We start from the raw sequence: 25,617 nt of genomic DNA, 5'->3' as shown, positions 1-25,617 counted from the left end.
ATTGAAGCCATAATTGAGCAGCCAATAAATATAATGTAAAATCATTATTAATGCCGTGTGGAAGGAAATAAAATTGATGCCAACAAAAAGGGACAAACAGGACGGGGTACAGTACATTCAGTGTTTAATACTTATAATACTTATAATAATATTATATAATACTTAATACTATAATACTATACTTTAATACAGATAAATGATGTTGCAAATCCATCATGGGTGTGGACAAGTCTAAATATTAAGTATTACTACTTTTACTTTAAAATATTTACAAATATGTACAAGTACTCCTTACATTACTTTTTGTATATTTTTATATTTCTATCAAAATATTATAAACATTTAGCCACAATACAAACTACTCCCTTAGGATTTGGTATGCTGCAGTACACTGTTCTGTGCAGTAGGTGGCGGTACGAACCTGAATTTAAAAAACATTAAAATGCTGAGAGAAGAAGAAGCGACAGAACCGCCTCATTGGTTGGAGCCGCAATGACGTCAGAGTGACTCGTCTCGTCAGCGGCTTCCAACATGGCGGCGGTGGATGTCATTGTGGAGAACTTAGTGAGTCTCTGGAGGAAACCGGCCGTCCGGCTAAACTTCCACTGGATATTTTTACTCATTTCGGTGGTGGGATCGACCCTGAAGGAGCTGGAGCTCGTCCCGACGACATATTTCAGTAGCAGCAGAAACGCCCTGAATGTGTGAGTGACGTTTGTGTGTTGTTATGCTAGCTGAGGGTTAGCTGTCAGCCAACAGAGATTTAAAAAATAAAAAAAAGTTAAAAAACTAACGTTATTTTTTTATTGAAAAGATTAAACATAAGGGTCAATGGCAAATGAGGGTTGGCAAAATTAGACATTTAAAAAACGTTTTTATTCAAACATCTTTGAGTTTTGTTAAAGTAATAAAACCACAAGATCATCATCTATTTATTGTCTTTTAAGTTTCTTAATTTAAAAGAGTGAGTTAAAACAATGCTGACTAGTCATATGAACCTTGTATCAAAGGGCTTCTACCAACCTTTTTTGCGAGTAGTTCAATACCCATGTCTGTGGCATTCACGGCTAGATTTAAATAAGTTATGCTGCGTTCACTTGTAATCGGAAATCGGATGCTTCCAACTTGAATCAGGCTTGTAGTAGGGGCAGAAGTATAACAGGAACATGTGTATTTGGTGACATTCCCTCTCTATATTCAAATGCTCTGCAAGGTTAGTGAGGATTTTTATGTCGGTCAGCAGTGGGTCTGCCCAGGTGAAGCTGTAGATTGTAGATTTATTTTTGTGTAATATTACCATAGACTCTGTCAGGGTCCATTCTCTCAATTTGATCCAATCGTACTCCCCTATGGGAGCCGCCACCTTGTCATACTTTGACTCCATCTCATTTCCTCTTACTAAAAAGGGCATGTATGTGACGTTGGGGGGAGGGAGATACGTCCATCTGGCTGACGTTTACCTCTGAGTAGAAGTGAGGGCCAGTGGCTAGCTGTCACACAAGAGACCAAGCCCCTAATTATTCAATAAACTTTAACCTCCAATGAAATAAAAACTAGCCTGGTACAAAAAAATCCACCCCCCTCAGTGTTGTCATGGAGATATGACCTAAACATACCAGACAACTTTAGTATATTTCTTGCCGACCTTCCACCCGCGGCCAACGTTATCACAGCCTTAAAACAGTATCTCCTGAAACCGGGTCCCGGAGTGGGAGGATTTGAAAACATCCCTGGTGGCATTGTCGTCTGGATGGTTAAACCGCATACTTTGTTAAAGGATGCCGTTATCTCCACACCTCGGACCTCCAACCCCGCGGCGTCCCGTAACAACAACAGTGCTGCTGTGTGAGAGGAGAGAGACGGACTTATAGACTGTTTACTGAGCTGGACTCTGACCCACATGCATGGGAATGAATTAGGCCGACCACAGATTTCTCCCCTTTCCCTGATGCTCTGAATAAGGAGCTAAATTGTTCACTTGTAGCTTTTTATAAATACAGTTGCTAAGAAGGTGTGAAAAGTGACTAAATCTAGCTGGACAGTGGCGCCTGTGGGTGCTTTTGGACGGGGAAGGGGCTCCCAGCAGCACCCTCTGCTCGCTGAGGACACTAACTGCAGAGTGATTGGTGCATCTGAGTCCAAAACAGCACAAAAGTCTCCATTAACACCAGAAACAGTGACAGATTTCTCTCTAGGATGGAGGAGGATTTGGGAAGTCTCCAGATTTGGAGAGAAACTCTCCGGTGTTTGGATTCTACACAGCGTCTCCCCGTCTCTTCTTCTCCGTTGTTGGTGTATTTCTCTGGCAGGCCTCCTCCCAGCTGGACGTGCCTGGAACACCTGGGGGCATCCTTACTAGTTATTAATACTCAGAGGGAAACTAGTTTGGTAGCCCATGCACAGTGACAGACATCAAATACAGAGTTACTCCAGATAAGCTAATAAATAAATAAATAACAAATAAGCTCTTATAATGAATATTATTAGCCGATTGCTAATTTGAATGCTCTGTCCTCTTGCAGGTTTTTTGTCAAAGTGTCCTGGGGCTGGACGCTGCTGCTCCTGACCCCCTTCCTCCTCCTCTCCAACTCCTCCTTCAGCAGGAGCACGTCCTTCCTCTGCCGGCGGCTGCTGTCACTGGGGGTGGCAACAGCCATCTGGTACATCTGCACTGAGACCTTCTTCTACATCGAGGACGCGACCGGCTCGTGTTTTGAAACTGACACCATGGACGTCGTCAACACAGAGTTCACGACCAAAGCCAGCTGCAGGCGGGCCGGCTTCCGCTGGCAGGGCTACGACATCTCAGGACACTCCTTCATCCTGGCCTACTCCGCTCTCTTTATAGTGGAGGAAACGGCACCGATGGCCTCCATGAAGACAGCCAGTCTCTCTGCACTCCCCAGATTAGTCCTCAACCTGCTGTACGTGGCCTTGAATCTGATAGTGATCGTTTGGATCTGGATGTTTGCCTGCACCTCCGTTTACTTCCATGACCCGTCTCACAAGTTGCTAGGCACCTTATGCGCCCTGTTGGGGTGGTATCTGACATATCGGGTTTGGTATCTAAAACCTTTGTCACCAGGACTCCCCCCTCAGCGCCACCCGAAAGAACAGAAACAACACGCCTGAGCTGCGGTCACACTTTCCCTGTACAAAACAGCACACTTCAGTTGGTGGTATCCGTCTGCAGGTCCAAGCTGTCCGTTCTATTTTAAGCTATTTTAAAATATTCCCTCCTCCGCAGAAAGGTCGTTTTGTACAGGATGGCGTTTGGCAGCTGGCGTTCCCAAAATGACTCTTGGTAATCTGAGATAAAAGCAAAGACGCTGCTCTGCTGCAGCGCTTCAGCCTCTCTCCTTCAGCTTCTGAGGCTCGCATGCTACTCCATCGTTTGTCCCGCAGTTTGTTGCCTTATGTCGTTTAATTCGTGGATGACTAATCACTTTTTATTTGTCTGTGTGGGAACACTTGAGAATGTTTACAGCTCCAGTTGTGTAGCACTAATGGTATTTGCACAGACCAATGTAAAGAAGCTGTATTGTTTTTATAGGAAACTACCTTCAGAACAAAACACACACACAGCGGGTTTATATTTCCTGATTGAAATGAGCTGTCACATATGGTTTGGGCCCCTGTGTGTCAACACTATACAGAATTTCTAGTTTGCTCTGAGGATGAAGAGCTTAAATAGCAGATTTAAAGATCGTATCATACATAGACTGCAGTTAACTTGATGAAGGCTGAAAATAGATATTCAGTTTATAATCGCACAAGGAATTACAATCACTTGAAAGATAACAAATTGTCAAAAACTGTTCCAGATCAGTTCTGTTCAATCATCAATTCTTCTGGAACAATTGATTGATGAACTTATTGTTCCTGTTGTAATTGTATTGATCGTCACCATGAAAAGTCCCAAACCGAAATTGATCCTATTAACAAGTACTGCTTGGTATTGTTCATTCCGGTAGCTGTACCTGAACAATACCTTTTTTTTTTAGATAATTTATTTCCCGTCCCTCTTTCACTGTCCTGCTGCCATAAATACTCACCAGAGCACTAAATCTATATTGACACATTCTCCATTTACACCCGACTTTTGATAAAACACTACAGTGCTCAGCTGCCAGAAAATTACTTTTATTTCAACTACTAAAGGTACATTATATTTCTTATTAAAGATTTACGTTGTCAGTAGGAACCAACGAGTGCCACAGACAGGGTAGGAAAGTTGTATTAAAAGATGGATTAAAATATTGTTTTTGTTTTCAATTATTTTACATGAGATTTGATGACAATAACAATAACATAGATTTTCCTGTAGCGTTGAATTAAGGTAACTTGACTACGAATATGAATTTTCAATCTCCCAATCCCAAGCTCAATAGTACAGAGAACATAAATAAAAAAAAAGAGAAAAAGAGAAAACGTGTGTTCCATTTTCATTTTTTATTTGTCATTGATGGCAACTGAATAAATTAAGGCTCATGAACAAACATCATAAAAAGCACCCTAAATAAATGCATATATATATAGAAATATAAAAAATCAAAAGTAAAAAATAAAAAAATACTATAGTGAAATATAATGGCCACAAATCACAACTAGACGACTTGAACTCTTTGTGTGTTCAAAGGAGTACGGATCCAAACCCCCTCAGGGAGCACGATCCGTCAGAAGAAGCGTGGGAGTCGGAATCAAAAAGCGTTCACAATGATTGGCTGGTTATGGCGTTTGTTGATGCGTCCCCTCTGCCGTGCCCTCTGCTGCTTGTCAATTAACACATTAACCCGGTGAATGTTTGTGGATCAAAAGGTCAGTGTAAACTAATTGTATGATTAAATCCCAACTTCACACCCGTGCCAACTTAAAAACTTGGGAAAAATTCAGATATACATTTTTATATCTTCTCTTTTGTGCCATTTACATCACTGCTGCTCATGCAAGAACACTTTGAAACCAAATAACCTTTGTTTCCATTCGATGCACATCTCAAAAGGTCTTTCCAAATAGTTAAAACTAAACACCGCGCTCTCAATATCAAACTGGACACAATGAACTACAACTCCTACACCTCTTATTTTCTTCATGAACATTAGATTTATTATCAGATGTGACACAGCAAACATATGCTGCTATTAAAAGGAGCATTGATCGTCGTCTTTGGTTCAACCATTTTGTGGCAATAAATCACCACCTGCAAAGACGAGCTTCTGAAGCAGGAGAAAAAAGGGAGCATCCTAACTGAAAAAAAAACCTTTATTATCCAAGGCTTGAGCTGTAAAATATACACTGTACTGTGAGTGCTTACTGCAAGAAATGTCTGTATAACCAGCCATAAAACCCAAAAAGCAGCTTACATCTCCTACCAGTACCTCACGTAATGGGCTAAACCTAAAGAGTGCACGGTTCAGGAGCGGAACATGTTAAACCCCGGAGGTCTGACTAAAACAAAAAAAAGCAAAAAGGCTCCCATTAAGGGTGAACAGAGTGTGGAGCGAGAAAAGTACACTGCATCAACAAAACGACGAGACAGCTGGCGATGCTAGGCGTCCTTTTAGGCCTTCAGATGACTCAGCTTTTTCTCTCCTTGCTCCCCTTGAGCTCATTAAAAATTCAGCAAGGTAAAATAAATGAGACAATGTTTAATTAAAAATATCTATCTGTAAAAACAATCTTGCATCTGTCAGGAGGAGTTGGTGACAAACAAAACAGCAGAAAAAACGTTATCTATGCTCAGTATTGCTGAGGGACCACCTCCAACACCCGCGTACGGAGCAGGTGCTTCAAAGGTTACAACCAGATCTGTGGTTTAGATGTTCGGTAGTGATCATAAATTCTGCCTCTGGGGTCAGTGTCCATCCATCACGAAACACTTACACAAGAAGAAAGTACCCATGCAACGATATATACATCCTAAACCTAATGCAACACTTATTGTGCCGTAGATGCAGAATTTACAATGTTACCAGTTCAGCCAAGGTGTAACTTTTCAAACCCCCGAGTTTTGTAACATCTGAACTCCTGCTCAGCGACAAAAAGAGTGACACAGGACCAGTGTGTGTGCCGTGTGATCTGTGGTGCTCTAAATAAACTGACTCTGAGTGTGTTTCTGTGTTTTATTGTGTGTGTGTGTGTGTGTCGGTATGGTGCACAGTTAGTTGAAGGAATAGTTCGACATTTTTGGTAAATGCACTTATTCACATTGTTGCCGTGGGTTAGATGGGAAGATCGATACCACTTAAGTTTGGTGAACTTGATGGAGCAGCTTGTTGGTTTAGCTCCGGGGCTTCGGGGCTCTCTGGTGCGGCCAGCAGATATCCGGGGCCAAGACTTCCTCTCCTGAGTGGCGTGATTTTTTACAGTTTGATTACCAACTTCAGACGGGAGAGACAAATATCTGTATATGAATGTAAATGAATAAGAAGAAGCTAAGGAAAAGCTAAATCGTTGTGGATTGGTTCAGTGATTGCATGACGGCCAATGAGTTCCGCCTCTTTTGCTTTCCAAACAGACTGCTGACCTGCACGCTCCAACATGATTGGTCAATACTACTCAGACTACACACGGAAACTAGACTTGTCCAAATCTTGTCCTGTGCCTATAGATTCTACATGCATATGCAGCAGTAGCATAAAGACTGGAAACAGCTATTTATGCTCGTCATGTAGTAGCATTACGATCTCAGTGCTAAGCGTCTGCTTCCATTGAAAACATGCAGTCCAGTCAGAAGAGTATTCAGACCCCTTCACTTCTCCCACAGTTGCAGCCATGCGCTAAAGTTGTTGAAGTGCATTTCCCCCCCTCATCAATCTACACTGAACATCCCAAAATGACAAACAGGATTTTAAAACTGAAACATCACACTGACATTTGACACGTGAGGTTCAGCTCAGGTGCCTCACCTCTCATTTCTCCTGATCATCTCTGAGGTCTTTGAGCTGTGTCCCCCACTTCCGCAAAAGGCCCTCCTCCCCTCGGATTGCTCACTTTGGAAGAGTTCCGGTTGTTTCCTAACAGAATTACGGAGGCCACTGAGCTCTGGGTAACCTTCAGTGCAGCACATATGATTTTGTAGCCTTCCCCAGACCTGTGACTCGACTCAATCCTTTCTCTTCCACCTCATAGTTTTTGCTCTAATGTGCGTTGTCAGCTGTGAGACCTTCTGTAGACAAATCCAATCCAAATCCAAGTGGAATTTACCAGAGGTGCACTCAAATCAAGCTGTTCAAAGGTTTCAACGGTGTTCAAGAGAAATGAGCTGTGTCTGAATACTTGTGTCAATGTGATATTTCAGCTTTTTCCTTTTTAATAATTTGTAAAATCCTGTATTTGCTTTGTCATGACTGGTTACTGAGTGTAGATTGTGAAAAATGTCCCTGCTCAATCTATGCAATACACAAACAACACAGAATATCATCATATAGATATATTGGTATACGTATATTAATATGTCTTTCCAATATTTAAATTTACATATGAAATAAAGTACTATTTGTTTAACAGAGCAGGGAAATATGTAATTTCTTGGGTTCAAGACAACAGGCCCTTATTGTCAGTGCTATGCTAAGATAAGCAGCAGCTAGCTGTAGCTTTCTATTCAGCGCTCAGACACGATGCCCTCAGAACAGCATTCATTCTTGTTGAACAACATTCTGTGTTTTTCAAAGATGGCAGGGTTTATATTTTTTGGACCGCTAGCTGTTGCCCTGTTTCCAGTCTTTATGCTAAGCTAGGCTAACCAGATGCTAGCTCTGGCTTCATATTTAGTGCTCAGACATGATGCCCTCAGAACTTGCAGCAGCAAGTGTTGTTAAGCAACCATCTTAGTATTTCAAAGATTGCTGGGTTCATATGTTTTTGCCTTTATGCTAAGCTGAGCTAAACTAAGCTAAGCTAACCATCTCCTGGTTGTAGCTTCATATTTAACTGACAGACACAAGACTGATATCGATCAAAACATCGAAGTCCCAGCCAAAACGTAAATAAGCGGTGTTCCCAAAATGTCAAACTATTCCTTTAACGTTTGCCTCCGTCCTTTCATCATTTCTCCTGGCAGTTTCTGGCAGCACAGCACTTCTCAGAAAGTATTTGTCACATGTAACATTTTCCTTCTGTTTTACTGGTTTGGACCTCAGGATGATGGAGGAGTGAAGAGCAGGTATGAGTAATGACTATATTAGTGGCATGCGAGGGTCGGTTAACCCCTTGTTGTTGTTGTTGTTACTGTGTTTAACATTTTGTCTGGGTTTTTAGTCTTTTCAGTATAAGAAGACCCGGTGCATGCCTCTAACAAAAGTTAAACAAGAACTAGCCGGCCACAAGTTGCCAGAAATTATACTTGCTGAAGGCCTTGATTACCAGAAAATGTGCTGTCAAGAATTTCTTATTATGGAATGTTTTAATATTCTTTGTTCACCCAGGTAAGTAATAGTGTTCTCTATATATAGATTCATTATGTTTTCCTGCAGTCATAAAACATTACAGAAAAATTGAAACATCACACAAATACACAGACATTTAACACAACAAGAGGGCATTCACTACATGTATTTCTTTTTTAAATACCAGTAGGCAAAGTAGCCCATCCCTCCCAGCGAGCCCATGAGAAAAGAGGCCCCGAAGAAGGACGGTGGCTTCTTTTTTACCATCCGGAAGGCGTTGGGTAGGACCGCTGACAGAAGGGTCGTGTGGATGTCGCCCAACACCTTGCGGAAAGCGTAGCGTTTTTGCACACGCACAAAAAAGGACTGCAGGTTTGGTCGGCTGCCGTCCTCCCAGTATTTCTTAGAAAGTCCCAAGAATTTGAGCCTGTGCAACAAGGCTCCGAGGCAGACGTCAGCTAGTGTAAATTCAGGTCCACATAGCCACAGCTCACACTTTTGACCTGCAAGGGCATGAAAAATTCATTAGAAAGAAAAAGATAAAAAAAACATTGTTGGTAATATCTGGAACATGCTCTGGTGCCACTATGATGGAAGATAAGGATCATTTGGACGTACCTTGATACTCTAGTTTTCTTTTCTCCAGCTCAGCCTCCACTTGATCTAGAACCATGGCTAACTCCCCCAGAATTTTCTTCAGGTAGTTCACATTGTCGTGGTCCAAAATTTTTGCCTGACAATCATTTAAAAAAGGATTTAAACGTACATATATGTATGTATGCATACATAGATCCTAACAAGCAAACCAGCAGGCATACCTGGGTGTTCCTATGATCATAATATAAAATGATGGTGTTATGTTTTTTTTTTCAATTATGAAATATGGACTAAATTGTTCTCATTGTTTTCTTTCAGAAAAGCTGCCAATGATTTGTTTTTCTCACTAATAAAATGTCAACAAATATGAAGCGCCCTTTGTACTTGCATACAAAGTAATTCCCTTCTAACACTTTGACGGTTTCACAGCATTGAGACTTAAGATGAATGTGTGAGGAAAAATACTGAAACTGGAACACGGTCACAATCTTTCATGAGTTAGCATGCTAACATTTTCTTATTCATACTAAACACAAAGGACAACTAATGGGAATGGGGTTAGTTTTGCAGGTATTTGGTCATAAAATAAAGTTTTGGAAACATCTGTGCCCATCTGGGCGGCAGGAGATGTAAAGTCCTCTTGAGGGGAACGTCTGAACCAGTGTCGCTGACTCTTCTCCAATGTAATACGCTAGCGCTAAAAGTCGCCAGATGACGTCATACACTAATTTGCATACTGGTGACTTCATCACGCAGCTTAGTGGTTGTGTCGATTGACTGTCGGCGCAAGAAGAGAGCAGAGATGGTCCCAAGTCACATTTTGCAAGTCCAAGTCAAGTCTTAAGTCTTTGAAGGGATGTCCCTGAGGGCAGCAGAAAGTCCTAATCGAGTCTCTTATGGTTTTAATAAGAGTTGGAGTACAACTGTATTGTATAATTACACAAAGTCCCAACTAATGACAGTTTATATTCTACTGTAAATAGACAAAGTTTGCTACTCCTTTTACCTGGAACTACTACTACTTTTACCAGAAACATTGTAAGTCGTGCTGCTGTCTGTCTCAGGGCACTCTGAAAAAAGAAATGTTTAATGTCAGCAGCTCTATATGTGAAATAAATGAAAAATCCTTCTGCCTCTAAAATGCAGTGTGAGGGTTAAAGCTAATAACGCAGTAACATTAACGTAATGTGAATGAGCGCCAATCGAAAAGGTAACCTCTCACAAAGCTAACATTGGTAACAAGCTAACGTTGATAGTTTATGCAGCTGAGCTTAACACAGACGTTGCATTCAGCGATTATTTTGTTTCGTCTTTGAGTGAAGTTATTAAAGCCAAACAATATGACAAACAGTAACTGCAGCAGCTGACCGGGGTGAAGTAAACTTTAAGTTGGATATTCAGATATGCTGGGACCAGAGAAAGTATCCCTTGAATAACCAACTTAAAACTAACTTCACCCCTCATCTGCGTTGTGTGGCTGTCACACATCTCTGTGGGAGAGAATGACTTTCTGCTCCTGATGTTAATGCTCCAAAAAGTAAATAAATAAATATTGTTCACGGGTCTCAAATCTCGAGTCTGAGTCGAGCCTCAAGTTATTGGGGGGGAGGGGGGGGGGGATCCAAGTCAAGTCTCAAGTCACATTTATGTGCGACTTAAGTCCGAGTCTCAAACTTGAGAGCAACATGCATGGTAATGAATTACAATAACATATTTCTGGCTCGTTCCCGTATGCTCTGAATAAATTGTTACATTTTCCGCAAGCTGCTTTTTTTGCCATTTTTTTAAGCCTTTATTTCATAGGACAGACAGGAAATGGGGTGAGAGAGAGGGAGGGGGGGAGGCATGCAGCAAAGGGCCGCAAGTCAGAGTCGAACCCGCGGCCGCTGCCTCGAGGACCTTCAGCCACTATACACGGGGCATCTGCTCTAACCACTGAGCCACCGATCGCCCCAGACTAGTTGCTTTTTTGAAATAAAGTCGCTAAGAGGGTCTGAAAAGTCGTTAAATCTAAAGAAAGTCGTAGAGTTGGCAACACTGGTAGTCCACTTAAAACCAAAAATGTCGACCTCATGGTGGCGTTCAGGACAGGAGATCACAAATATCATTAGGATTCATCCTCTGGGGAACATAAATGTCGGTATAAGATGATTATCTACCATCTACTAATTGAGATAAGATCCCATCAGATAAGATATGACAGGACTTTGTTATTTCTGAAGGAGATTCTTAAGCCAGAGAATGGTCAGAAATTACAACAACATGTTAAAAAAACAACAGAGTAATACATTTAAAGAGTATAGGGAGTAAGGCTGCCAATGACAATAAATAAGATACGTTTAGTAAAATAACTCAAATAGAAAAGTAATATTCTGGACCAAAGAGGTGGACCGACCACCCGACAGGCCGATCAACACACTGACGTTCCTGGAGCTACAGTGGTAGTGTGGCTAAAAGACAAACATGCTGCAGGACACACACTCATCTCTGCCTCGTCGAGTCAAGTCTCACAATTACAATGTGATTTGCTTACATTTTGTATGTTTCATTTTCGTTCCACTTCATAGTTATATGTTACTTTGTGTTGGTCAATCACATCAAATCTCAATAAAATACCTTTAAGTTTGTGGTTGTAAAGTGACAAAATGTGAAAAAGTTCAAGGGGCATGAAAACTTTTTCACTTTATAGGCACTGTGTATAACTCCGGCGGAGCCGCTGTTTCAGATGCAAACAGAAGGAGTCCAGCACACGGGGTATTTTCTGCAGGGAATATGAGCCGTATCTGGGTCAAAGGTACAGTGTTACAGCATTTCTCTGCTCTTTTTCAGCTCTTCAGTTGTGTAATGAGAGGAAACTGCTGATGGCCGTGATGATGACACGTCCTTCAGCTACAGACCTGGAAATTTAATAATCTGTCAAAGTGCTAAACCTCATAAAGAGTGTGACTTCTGTTAGGTTTGTCAATCACAGAATACTCCGGAGGTAAATAAGGCACCAGAGCAAAGTCTAAATAATATCTCCATGATATTTATACGCTCCTACGTACAGTTCAGGGGTCAGACATATTTTTCAGGTGCAAGTAAACTATATTTAAGGTTTTTTTTTATTTTTATTTAGAATAACATTACAGGTTTCATCTAACTTAAGGACCTATTTTAAAATGAATTAATCAATTGATTTAAATTCAATTAAATTCAATTTTATTTACAGTGCCATTTCATAACAAAAGTTATCTCAGGACACTTTACAGAGTAAGTATAGACCACTTATTAATAAATAATTAGAATAATAGGAATAATAAGAATAAAATACAAATAAATAAGCTGCTATTTTCTCAAGGGTTCATCCCAAATTTAAGGTGCAATTAAAGGATGAATGAATGGACTGTAATATGTTAGAGATAAACCTCCTTTAAATTAAAATACACACACTCTTATAAAGTAGAGCTAGTTCCACATTACTTACTACATTTCAAGCAGTTATTACCAATAGATATTTAAAAACAGGTTTACATATGTTTTTATGTTTTATTTATCCATTCATTTTCATCAGAAGAACCTAATTCCATCCTTAGTGATGCTTTAATTCATGTAAATTAAAGGTAAAAATGAGTGGGATTCAGTTTAATAGATGTTGCTTCTCCCTTATACACAACTTTAAAATAATATAATCACAACAAATGAATTTCAGTCACATTAACAAAGACGTAAAACTCACCATGAGCTTCTTCTGCTTAGACAGGTACGGTTCTGTCAGCTCAGGCTCCTCGTGGTCCAACTTCATCAGCTCTGTCGCAGCGTTGGCCAGATGTCCTGAACACACACACACACACACACACACACACACACACACACACACACACACACACACACACACACACACACACACACAGTCTCTTGATCTATTGATTGTGACAAAAATAACCTTTGAGCAAATCTAAACTATGCAGTTTGTCTATAAAATCCACACCACCTTTCATAAACATGTTGATTCAGAAGTAAAGTTTTAAATTCTAGATATTATTGTATATTATTAGACATTTTCTAACTATGGTGTTTCTGGCCTATTTTGCACAGAACATACACTTTAGGTATGAGTGTTTTTAATGCTCCTTTACCATATAATTACTCGACAAATAGTGCTGAATGATGATATATGTCGGTGATGGTGTATGGTCATATTTAATTTTTTCATATTTCTAACACGAAATGTCTAAAATGACGAGACCTTTATTATATATTTGGTCAGTGTCTCAAATGTTTCCAGCAATGTTCCAACCAGAGGAAGCGGTCGCTTTATTCACAGTAACAACGGCGCCATGTCTGCCAGAAGCTTCATAAACTGTCTTTATTTATCCAGTTTTACTCCACATTATTACGATACACTTTCCATTCGGAAAGGTCGTTTTAATGCTATATTTAAGAAAACAGCTCACAGCCCCTCTGGGACATCCTTTAAATAGATGTTTTAATCTTTAATCTGTCCAAAACCTAAAGTGTTAGAATGACACGTTAGAAATAAAATCAGCATTCACAAAATGTTAAACTTTTCCTTTAAATCACTTTGTATAAAAGCCTTTATGGCCAGCTGACGCTGATTTTACTTGAACTTTCTCTTTATTTCTTTTGTCTTATGGAATTGATTTTTATCTTTTTCAGAATGGATGTAAAACTTCTCTGCTTCTGCTTCCTCTGCTTTACATGAAGCACTTTTTCACTTACTACGTATTTCTGCGGTGGCGTACTTTGGGATCATAGAGTCGGTGGTGAGCTCCGGATGGAGGATGCATCCGTGTGTGTAAGCGTCCATGGGCAGACCGTCCAGAAGCTGACGGTACTGCTGCACACGATCGTGGAGAGGCGACTCCGCATCAGGAACCAGCTGAGCCACCGTGTCTGTGGGGGGTGGGGGGTGGGGTGAGCAATACCCGTATACAGTCAAAACAAAACAATAAATATGAACACAGTTGGTATTATTCTTGATGTAAACTTCCCATGACACTTGAGGTTTCTAAGCAACCATCATTAAACTTGCTTTAACCCCCAAGACAACACAATTCTCCCTGCTTCAGCTGTCAGACACACAGCGTGGTTACCTGGTAACAGATGACACCCCTCGCTCCGTGCAACCGCGGTCACGTTTCACAAAGCCTGACATTTACACAATACAGAAGCAGTCTGAAAATAAAAACATCTCCTGCAGTCTAACAAGCCTCTGAGAATTTATGTCGAGTGGAAAACTACAAAGACAGTTTCACTCAAACTAAACTAAGTAACACAAGGCCAAAGTTTCATAAAACATGCAGGTTAATTAGGCTGCACTAATGCTGGGGATACTTCAATAACTTAAGAGCAATAACAAGTAGATTAAGTCAAACTTCTCAGAAAATCATCATCGTCATATCGCCCAGACGTCGTCAAATTATATAAACATTTCTATCATATATATTTGGTATATAGTTTCTATCACAATGTTGAAAAACCAGGGGCTGAACTGCATTACAGTGATATTTACGTAATTTAGACTTGCCTGTTTTGTTCATTTTGCACTTAAGTTCTTTATAAAGTAAGAAAATACTTTTAATTTGTCAAGCATTTAATTCCCACAGGGGTATAAAAAAGGCTTTACCCTCTGCTTATTTCATACAGACTATTTATTTATTTATTCAGGTTGTTCTCATTCACTGCTCGTACATATAACTATAAAAACAAATGCACTGTGTCCGAAGCAAAGACAGAAATCAAGTGACGCGCGGATATCCGCATAGGGAGGAGGGTCCGGGTCGTGGATGGAGCCCATAACAAGACAATTACTTAGGGACCAGTGTTTGTGTCCTGGAAGCATTAAGCCAAACCACAGCCTTTCTTCTTATCTGAATGTGACAGTTCATTGGTGCCTAAAATGAACCGTCACAGTCATGTACCAGTCCTCGACGTAAAATCACTGAAGTCTGGTGGCTTAGCTGTTTCTTTTACCATCTTACTGGGGGAATCATTTTAACCAAACCAGAGTGGGTGATTGTTGGAACAGTAGGAAGACTAACTCAAGATGTGTTTGAGTAGTTTTATTTTGTGTCTGTCCACTTTGAATGAATGGGTTTTAGGAGTTAAAGAGGCAATTAAGCCTTGAGTCTTAGTTTGGTGAATGAGAGCAACTTGAATTCAGAAAGAGTACGGTTGTATTTGCGGTCTGTGTCCTTCCTTTTTCACCGCTGCACACACACCTGAGTGAATATATCACCAGTTGCCAGGTTGCTGAGCTGATGGTGTCCAACCCAGGCCAACAGCAAAATATAAAACACTTGTTAAAGAAGTAGCTCAATATTTTGGGGAATAATCTGTACAATAACCAAGCGTACAAAGCGGTTGTATAGCAAAGATTTAGACGAGAATATTGGTACCACTCTGATATCAGTCTATCTCCACAGACAGGCTAGTAGTGCTTTTATCTCTGTGCAGGGTCACGGCCAGACAAACTCAGTGAGGCATCGCTGACAAAACAGGGATAGTCAGTCGGCTGCTTGGGGATGTTCGGGGGCAGACGGACAAGCTCGCTGAGGGGTGGAGCTGCACCTGGCAAAGCTCCAGAAAGCTGAGTAATCAGTCCCAGGACCTGCATGCTGACCTGGGCACGCCATGCAGTGGTCCTCTAGGTGGTCTGCTGCAGCACTGTGGTGGAAATATCACATCAGCAAGTTCAGAGCCATCTGAAGAGCAACCCAGTGTTCAAACTATCTCAGAGACAGCGATGCATATCACAGGATATACGAGCTGCTGATTGTTTGAGTGTTCGTCGACAGACAGTCACACAGCAAGAGGCGTCTGCTGCATCTCAACAACGCTCAGAGTTGGCACTACGCTGCTATAAGAGTCTCTTTTTTAAGACATCTGCACTTTCAGGGCCATGCTGCAGCCAGCTGCCAGCATTCCATAGAGATTTACACACAGGGAAAAAGCACATATTTCAGTCTTATCCAGCAGACGTGCGGTGCATTTAACAGTCAAAAAAAAAGCACCTTAGCTGAAGTGTAACATTATTATTTATATCTGCAGATTCTAGTATGACTTCAAGCTAACTTGTTCCAAAAAAATTTAATGAAATAACATGCATGCAGCACGCTAAAATGAATCTGTTCGAATGAGAACAAGACATCCAACACCAGGGTCAGTTACTGACTTCTAGCCTTTTATTACCAACGAAGCACTGAACCAAATCTTCTGCGAAGCCTTCAAGCATCGCTGCTCCGAACGAGTGACCGCAAACTAAACTAAGACAAGGGAGTTCTCCACGCCAGCATCCCTCAGGCCTTGACTGGTTCAGGGCTCCCGGGGCAATTACATAACGGCATAATGTCTCAACTGACGAATCTATAGCATAGAGCACCTACAGAGAAAGCAGGATTCTGTGTGTGCATCTTAACGTTTGCTCAACTGGCAGCAGATGACATTGATGGCTCCTAAGCCTGAACCTGAATCACTGCCTCACAATGCACACTTCACATACTGACACATCTGTATTTATCTGTTTGTTGGACTCTGTTAATCAGTCAATTCTCTCTCTCTATCTCTCTCTCTCTCTCTCTCTCTCTCTCTCTCTCTCTCTCTCTCTCTCTCTCTCTCTCTCTCTCTCTCTCTCTCTCCCTCTCTCCTGCTCTATATCTGCAAGCTGAAGACTAAAAAAGCCAGTAACCTCCGAACACTTTAATACCCGAGTCCATGTAGAGAAATCCAAAGCTTCACAGAGCTGCCATGACTTGTTGCCCCATAGCAGGTTAATCTGTCTATGATTTAAAGGCCCTATTGTGTTAGTTTTCAGGGTCATATTTGTTTTTTTTGGATCGATTACAATAGGTTTACATGCTTTGATCTTAAAAAAAACATTATATTTCTCATATTGTCCATTGCTGCAGCCGCCCCCGAAAAGCAGTGTGTTTTGATTGGTCGGCTGGTCTGCTCTGCTGTGATTGGTCAACTGTTTATCCTGAGTTACGGGAAATGTTGTGCCCCTTATGATATAAGGAATCAGTTACCTCAGCAGCTGAAAACACCATCTACATGGAAGCTTGCCACATTAGCTGTGGCGGCTGTGCTTTAAATAATTTCCCCCTGGGATTATTAAAGTATTTCTGATTCTGATTCTAGATTAACAAGTTAACCCACAATATAAACATCAAAACAGCATAAAAGTGGCTGAACTCATAGTTTACACTTTGGGCCTGTGTGTAGCAATATGACCAATAGGGAAGTCAGAGACAAATCCCAGAAATCCAGAGAAATCTCTAACAGCGACCGACACCCTAGAGTTCAGAGCTCAGCACAGCCAACCAAGACGGTCGGCAGGGCTCACCTCTAATGCAAGTACTTCATTAACTACATTTATAGGTCAGAAAAGACAAAAAAGCATGATAGGTCCTCTTTATAGTTTAAAGTGAAGAGAAGAAACAGCATCTTTGTATGAATGGATCACATTATTCCTGCACCATACCTCCCACAAAGTTTTTCTCCAGGTAATCTATAATCTGGTTGTAGTCACTGATGATGGTGTCGCCATGGAGGAAGACGGGCACCTCCTCACCCAGGTTCAGCCTCATGAACCAGGGCTCCTTATGCTCCTGCAGCGGCAAGCTCACGTCCCTCTCCTCGCAGACCAGACCCTTCTCATTAATGACTAGACGTACCTGCAATCACAAGAACAGACGGCTGATGAGCGAGAAGAGTGAGACATGAAAGGGATTAATCAGTGTGGGATGCACGTCTGCCTTTTTTGTTCCAGGGTGCCGAACAGAAAAAAATAAGAGTGAATCAATCGATATGTATGAAATTATATGCACATTTGGATGCTTTAAAGTGTTACGGTGCAAAGCAAACACATTGCACAATAAATCAAATGTTTCTGTGTTGTAAGCAGACTGGCTAATAGATTCATGGCATGAAGAAGTTATCACGTTTTTGTTGCAGAGGATAAACCGGCTTCTCTGAATTCTTTGTGTGGTCTGGCATGATGATGAAATGCTTTTCCTTGACCCTGATGCTCACGTCTGTGCAAAAACCTTCAGGATTCATCTCTAGCGGGATGAAGGATAAGCCAAGGTCCACAGAGAGCTATTAGTGGGAACAAGATTAACTAAAGGAGATGACACTTGGGCTATAAAGTGCTACATTTGGCTGCTTAGAGGAGGAACAACCAAACAGGAGTTCTGACCGAACACAACCAGATGCAGCGTAATGAAATAATACTGAATGATTTAGTAACACAGGCACAGTAATTACATCTATGAATGCAGCTGCAAAGTCAAACGAGAATTAAAAAAAGCTTTTACATCTCCATCAGCTTGTCTTTGTTGCACACTAAATCAAGGATTTCGATATAAAACTGTCAAGTGTTTCAGGTCCCGGTCTGACACCGCTGAGGTCCCTCGGTGAAGCCCACAATAACAGTCGCTGATGCTTCAAGGGTTTGTTATATAATAATATTAGTCACTCCTCAGTAATGATGCCAAGTAGTTCAGCTGCCTGGGAGGCACAAATAAACTCCTCTAACAATATGCACTCATTGAACATACATCTGCAAGGCACTGCTATATAGGTACTTTACTTGAATATTCCCATTCTATTCTGCTTGTGCATTTCAGAGGGAAACAGTCATTTTACTGCACTTCATTCATCTGTTATATATTTACCATTGAAAATGTAAGTTGTTTTATAATAAAAACATATGATAAACTTATAAAATGCAACACATTGTTTCTTTCTAGTTCTTCTGACCTGGTTTCATTTAAATAACTGTTGAGGCCCAAAGAGATAAAAGTGTCAAATAAAAAATAGACATCAAAGATTAGAAGAAGAGAGAAGAAAATATCTCTCATTACTCAGATTTATACTGTGACCTGGATGAGGGATCAGATTTAAAGACAGGAGGCTCATTTTTAAAATGAAAAAAAATGTGTTAAAAGTTAAATTTAATGTCCTGGTTCTTGGCAATTATAATCTGTACATTATGTATTTATTCAGTTTGATAGATGAAGGCCAAATAAACAACTTAAGATGTGTTAAAAGTTGCTATTTATAACACCAAATACTACAGTCATGGACAATGGGCCGCTGGGCACAGACATGTCAGAGGCCCCCACTAGGTAGAAACAAGACACACAAATTCAAAGATTCTACTTTTAGTCATTTTGTAGTCATTTTTTTCTCTTTGTGGTCATTTTGGGGGATTTTTCAGCAACATTCAGGGCCCCTGACTTTGCTAATCCAACCATGGTGGTCCAGGGTCCACTGGCCCTTAAAGCTTTGTTTATGGAGCGGCACACAACTTTTGGAGCCTTTGCGAAAGACGTGACGACGTAATTTTTGCACATGCAAGCCTTCAACCCGGCGACCATGAACCCATCTTAACCCATTTTGCCAATTCAGTTATTCATCCATGATACTAACAAGCCAACTACCTACAGTATCACCTTCTGACTCTGGTAGTAGGGGCACCTTGGCCCTGGTTTGAACAGGGTTGACTCCCTGTCCTTGATTTGGAATGATTTTACTTGCAACAGAGTATTGTTACCTTGTTACTTAAATAAAACATCTGAATACTTCATCCACCACTGGTTCTTAATGCACAATTAAATTGAAGCCAACTTTTAAATGACTGACCAGATACTCGCTAGACAGCAAACAGCAGCGTTACAGTCTCAGAGAATGTTTATTAAAGGTGTTAATCTCAAACCTGCAGGCTTTGAGGTTTCCAGTGCTCTATTGATCTGTGAAGCTGGCCTCTAACTGTGCTGTTACTCCAGAGTTTCGAGCTTCATCTGTCTCCATCTTTATCATATATGTTGTGTACACAATACATCACTCATGTGAGGCAGATGCATATACTGTTTTCTCACTTCAGGCCATGGGAGAACAGTTACAGTGGCAGTTAGTCGTGAGGCATTATAGACAGAGAGGAGGATAAAGGAAGTGTCATGCAGGAGAAATTCAATGGCTCAGCTCTCTCTTACTTGCTGAGGCATACACAGACTGGTAAATAATCCCCTTGATATGGTCCTCACAGGGTTGTTGTCATAGCTTGCCCAGTGTGCCGTCGCCAAAGTGTTAAGTGCAGGTTATCTTTTTAGAGAAAGGTAAAAGTGTTTTCAAGCCACACAACATTGACGAAATCTAACACAATCTTTAAAGGTGCTGTGGAGGTACTGTGACCAATCACGTCACAAACATTTGAGTTAAGCACAAAATATTCTGTTCAATTCTGGTGGAGTGGAAAACCTAGTGCAACCTAGGCCTCTTAATCTCATAAAAGCCAACCCCAAAATGCCATTTAAAGTACACATCAGCTCGCATAACAACAAATGTCACACCATTGTACAAAGACAGAATCAGGAATTCAATGCTGCAGTTTTATTGAAATGAATGTTTTGTTCTAAAAAAAACTGCATGCCCAACATGATCGTGAAGTCACTTCGGCTACGCCGGCTCCAGGATTGAGGAGAGGATTGTGACAGTGAACCTGGTGTTTAAACGTAAGTGACAACCTCAGACTTCAGTGGTTGTGAGCCAACAATGGAGCCTCAGAAGTGACGTCGCAACACGAGGCCGAGCATCAACTCAATGTTGTTGGAGAGGAATATACTGAAACACCATCCTTCAGTTTATAGAGACAGAGCTACCTGGTCTTGAAGTTGTGATGTGACGTCATTTAGAAGTACTATTTCCGGGACCAAGACAGTACAAACCTTGTACTTCTACAATGCCGCAGTGTTGCCGTTGTTTGAACAGATCTATCGATGAAAAGGTGTCTCACTGAAGAAAGAAGTGACCGGAGAAAGTTTCACAGGTTCGGCAATTGTTGTATGTTTTGTTCGACGGGGTGTTTGGACCTGGAAAGAGTATTTTGAAAGGGTGTTACGCCAGACTTAAATACCAAATACCTGTTTAAGGTTGGTCACATTTTTTGGCAGTCCAGGTTTCTAAAAAAAACACAGAAATGTTGATATTTAACATTTTTGGGGCCCTTTTACATCTGTATGCAACACCAACCGGGCTTTCAACTAACAAAAGCCTGACCTTCCTTTAATATTACGTGCTCCTGAAGTCAGGTGACATAGTAAAACAAACTCTGCTTCATTGCATACGTACATAAAAGGGCGTACAATATCAACGTTTCTGTGGTTGGCAGTAATAAAACAGCTACAGCTCTGTCTCTATGAACTGAAGAATGGTAATTCCATATATTCTTCTCCAACAACCTTGAGTAGACGCTCAGCCTCGTGTTGGGACGTCACTGATGAGGCTCCATTGCTGGCTCACATCCACTGAAGTCTGAGGTTGTCACTCAGCAGAGGGCGAACACCAGGCTCACTGTCACAATCATCGTCTCACTTCTGGAGCTAGAGTAGCTGAAGTGACTTCACTATCAAAATTGATGCGACACAGCAGATAAAGATCAACCACCACCATCTGTGAATGTCATCTTATTTGCAGACCAATTGCAGTCAATGAGACGAATACGGACTGATACCTAAGTGCGGTCGATAAATCAGCACATCCCTAAAACTTAGTGATGGTGCATTGAGCGAAAGATGAATTAATGTGTCAATTATTTGTTTGAGGAATAAATTAATCGTTACTTTTGAAAAACTGGAACCAGATTGGTATAATAATCTTAACAATTTTCCAAATAGTTGATCAACCGACCAAAGCAATTAATCAACTTTTCTGTTTAATCAATCAAAGTTTCTGCTCTCGAATTCACATGCTGTATATAAAACGTAAGTGTACGTAGTTTGAATAAAGCACAGATGGAGGTCAATGAACAAGAGCACCAGTTCTCATTTCATAACTTAATACTTTTTAAAAGTTTTTATTGCAGTTCCTTTGGGAAACTTCCAAAAGACAGATGAATACTGCGTTTCCCATAATGCAACTGAATAATACCCCTCAGTCCACTCATTCAAGACCCCATTTGTAAAAGTGCATCAAAAGAGAATCAGCCTTGAATCAGAGCCTTTTTTTCTCAGCAGTGTGTCGTGTTGTTTACGCCATATGTTTACACTAAGGTGGTCATTTTTTAAAACTATCTGATATTGTTATTCATTTAATATTTCTGTATTTTATCATTCTTTAACAAAGCGAGTCCAGAGGCGATTCAGACATCACGGTAATCACTAGTGAACAACTAACAATTATTTTCATTATAGACGCTGATTAATTTCTCAATTAATAGTTTATTCTTTCGCATGTTTCATAAAGTAGTACAAAAAAGGCCAATCACAACTTTAGAGCCTAAAGAGACGTTCTTGCTTGTTTTGTTCAACCAACAGTCCAAAACATATATCATTTATCATCATATCCGGCAAAAATGAAAAGCAGCAGATAAAGAATAAAAAAAGACTAACTTTAGCAGAGAGTGATAGTGAGTGTTATAGATATGGGTGAAACAAAGCTACCATAACGTAAACACCCTTGAGCTATAGTTGCTGCGTAAAATCACAAAGGTTTGTAGTTGGATGCCAATTTGTCTTAGAATATGGAAAAGAAAAAACCCAAAACCAGTGTGTTTTTTCAGAAAGACTGATGAAGCAAATGCTGATGTAAACACTGGGTTATTGAAGCTAGTGGAACAGAAGCTACATCAGGGCTTCAGGTCTCTATCAGACCCTTCCTGTCTGGAAAAGCATGTCTTTTAAACTGTGGATGCTAATTTAGCATCCACAGTTTGCTGACAAGCAGAAAAACAGAGAGTTCAGGAGGGCAATAGCTGGCAGACTTGTACCCATCATGCAGCAATGATGCTGCATGCATGCATTGTCATGGACACTTGTGCGTCCATGAAACCGTCCGCATAATATATGTCCAAGTCTGTCTCCACCACATACACCTGCGAGGTTGTGAGCTGTGTGTCTGCCTGGCATGGACGGCTGATTTGACCAAGTGCAAAGTGAGCACCGGCAAGTTAAGAAATAGATTGTATTGCCTATTTTTCTTTTACCAAGAAACAAAATATATTTTTGAGTACACATGAATTAATCGTTTGCATCACCAGTGGTTGAATGAGTTGTTACGTAACTAAAAAATGCAAATGATAAAAAACGACTTTCTTGCCTATAACAGTGTGTGGACCGACTCTAATGAGAATGTGATGCTTTGCTACTGAGTCCCTCGCCTCTCTTCGGCTCGCCTACGTCCAACAGTGATAGTTAAATAGAGTCCACTAACATCAACACATGTCCACACATGCTGTTCTTCCCTTATACATTCTGCAGCAGCGGCCCGGAGATGGACCTAAGGTTGGCGGCTGTCCTGTGCACCTGGCCGATAGTACAACAAGACTCTTTTGATGCCTCCGATAAAAAGCCTACAGAAAACACTGACATGTGAAATATAGTGTGGTTTTAGCTGCTGATGTTAGCTTGCTAGCTAGCTTTCTTGAGTGGATAACTTCAGCTAATTCATCCAGACTTCCAGGGCTGGGCTGGCTGGCTCGTAGCTTGTAAATTCCTTTATCAATATAAGTTACAGCTAGCTGGCTAACGTTTGTTTCTTGCTTGCTCAACGTAACCTCAGCTATGGTTGGCCAGCTGGCTGTCACTCAGCTGCACGGCATGAATCTGCCGCCAGTTGTTCCGTGGCATTAGTTGATGTTGATGTTGATGATGAGGCTAGAGTTATTGTAAATATGATTGTAATTTATTTTACAGCGTTATACCAACATTTCAATCGCGTTTAGTCTCACTGTTTTAACCGGATGCTGACTGCAGCGCACTGACGGCCACCTATGTCGCAGGTCGTTTTTTTCTGGAAGTTACACAGAGAACCTTTAACTGTTAACGGTTAATTATTAACATCACTATTTCAGACTCCACACCCAAACACAAACTCACACAAAGTCTGGAAGGCTGCGTTAAGGTAACCCTGATGCGTCACAGAGGTTATTTTCCTCTCAGACTTGACTCCAGAGCCACAGAAGACATTACACACGATGTGTTTTCACAGGCTGAGTGGTCCTGCCTTAATCTGACACCGCCAGATGGATTGATTCTCATTGTCTCAGAATATCCATCTGGAGATCTTTTGGGAAGGGGCAAATTACTGGTTGCTGATTGAATAAACCATCTGTCTATCACCAACATACGGACCAAATCAACCAATCAGATCAACGAAGCGTATGACGTGCTAACAGCAATGAGGCAAAGCTCAGGAAGTAAACAACATGTCGGTAAAGGATATTTACGATTTGTGTAACGCAAATTTATGGATAAAAGGCCCAATTTCAGGTGCCCGGTCCATATTCAACAGAAGGATCCAAGAGACAAAGCATTGGCTAGATGATGATCGATAGCCGCGCTCATCTCATTCGCGGAAGCTGCCATGTTGTTTAGAGCTGAACAGTCTCTTCTCGTTGCTTCACACTTAAGTCCGCCTCAAAACCAACGCTGATCAGTTCGGTCGCTTGGCAAACTTCTCCAAATTTTCTCCGCCACACGTTACCAGACTGATCCGAGAGTAATATACAATGGAGCTCGGAGATCAGGATGGTTTCAAGAGGCTTGTCATACCAATGACTACAAACTGAACTTTATCTGTAAAAGGAGTGCCCCTTTAATATACATGCTGTCTGTGAAGTAAAGCTCTGAAAACACCTTCTTGTAGCTTCTTACTGGTTATCTATCTAGATTTTTATCACACATGCTCATTTAAGGTGCTGTCTGCCAAGGTAAGCAAAGGCAGACCTGTATTAAATATCAACATAAGGTATGATTCAGCTGCAGAAAGGGGGGAAGGTGGCCTTTGGTTTGTTTTGCACATCATTTGAATCAATTATTTAGGATGTCATGTGTCAGGACACGTAGGTTGTAGCCACATTAAGCAGCTCTGAGGAGACAAAATAGCTTTAACGTGTCAATAAAAGGTGATGTGTGTGTACGCCATGGTAAATACACTGAAAATTGACCCCCAAATCCAGTTTATATGTCGAGGAAATGTGCCCCATGCTGCTGCAGCACCTTTTCTAAACGTCTCAAACAGAGAGATCTGCCCAGCTGCAGGATCATATTCACACTCCGGTGTGTGCAGGAATAAGCATGCACAACAAGCAGCTTTTCAACCGGACAAACAAACACAGCGAGCTGCACGCTGTAGCATCATGCAAAGAGAGGTGGTTGCCACCTCCATTTTCATGCTACCTCTCTCTCTCTCCCTTTTTTTTTTTACCTTTTGGGAGGTGAAAGACTGCGTCCAATGGTACAAAACGAGCCTGTCTTTATTGAAGGGTTTGAGCTCCGCCGTCGGTTCTTCGCACTCCTCCCCGTCTGTGATTTTGCCGTCCTCGTCCATGGCTGAGATGGGCCACCAGCTACAGTTGGTGGGGGTAACATGGTTGGAAGACGCCATGACAAGCGTTTTGTGCGTGTGGAGGAGAGGAGAGGAGCGAGGAAGGGGGAGACTAGGAGAGAGGGGGAGAGAGAGAGAGAGAGAGAGAGAGAGAGAGAGAGAGAGAGAGAGAGAGAGAGAGAGAGAGAGAGAGAGAGAGGATTTCAACAGCTCGAGCTCAGCATCATTGGTTCACGCGGCAGCAGCATCCGTCAGTCTCGGACAGCTCCGGTGCTGAAATCAGCTTCACCTCCGATGGATGACC

The 25,617-nt window shown here is 41.2% G+C and overlaps 2 protein-coding genes across 2 annotated transcripts; one reads left to right on the top strand and one right to left on the bottom strand.

Annotated features, from left to right (window-relative positions):
- Positions 1 to 531: 531 nt before the first annotated feature.
- Positions 532 to 6,018, top strand: fitm2 (fat storage inducing transmembrane protein 2; the record flags this gene model as incomplete). Its single annotated transcript, XM_083919525.1, has 2 exons — positions 532 to 704; positions 2,523 to 6,018. 2 exons carry the CDS (start codon positions 532 to 534, stop codon positions 3,130 to 3,132), a joined length of 783 nt encoding a protein of 260 aa, XP_083775651.1. The 3' UTR covers positions 3,133 to 6,018.
- A 2,528-nt stretch (positions 6,019 to 8,546) lies between these two features.
- gdap1l1 (ganglioside induced differentiation associated protein 1-like 1) lies at positions 8,547 to 25,373 on the bottom strand (the record flags this gene model as incomplete). The annotated part of the gene is made up of 6 exons (XM_083920675.1): positions 8,547 to 8,890; positions 9,006 to 9,120; positions 12,703 to 12,797; positions 13,707 to 13,880; positions 17,470 to 17,662; positions 25,194 to 25,373. The coding sequence occupies 6 exons, from the start codon at positions 25,371 to 25,373 to the stop codon at positions 8,547 to 8,549; spliced, it is 1,101 nt and encodes a 366-aa protein (XP_083776801.1).
- Between the last annotated feature and the right edge of the window lie 244 nt (positions 25,374 to 25,617).

This window comes from Echiichthys vipera, assembly GCF_963691815.1.
Source record: "Echiichthys vipera genome assembly, chromosome: 9".
Classification (NCBI taxonomy): domain Eukaryota; kingdom Metazoa; phylum Chordata; class Actinopteri; order Perciformes; family Trachinidae; genus Echiichthys; species Echiichthys vipera.
Note: the sequence above shows the minus strand (reverse complement) of the source record. Positions and strands in the feature narration are given on the sequence as shown.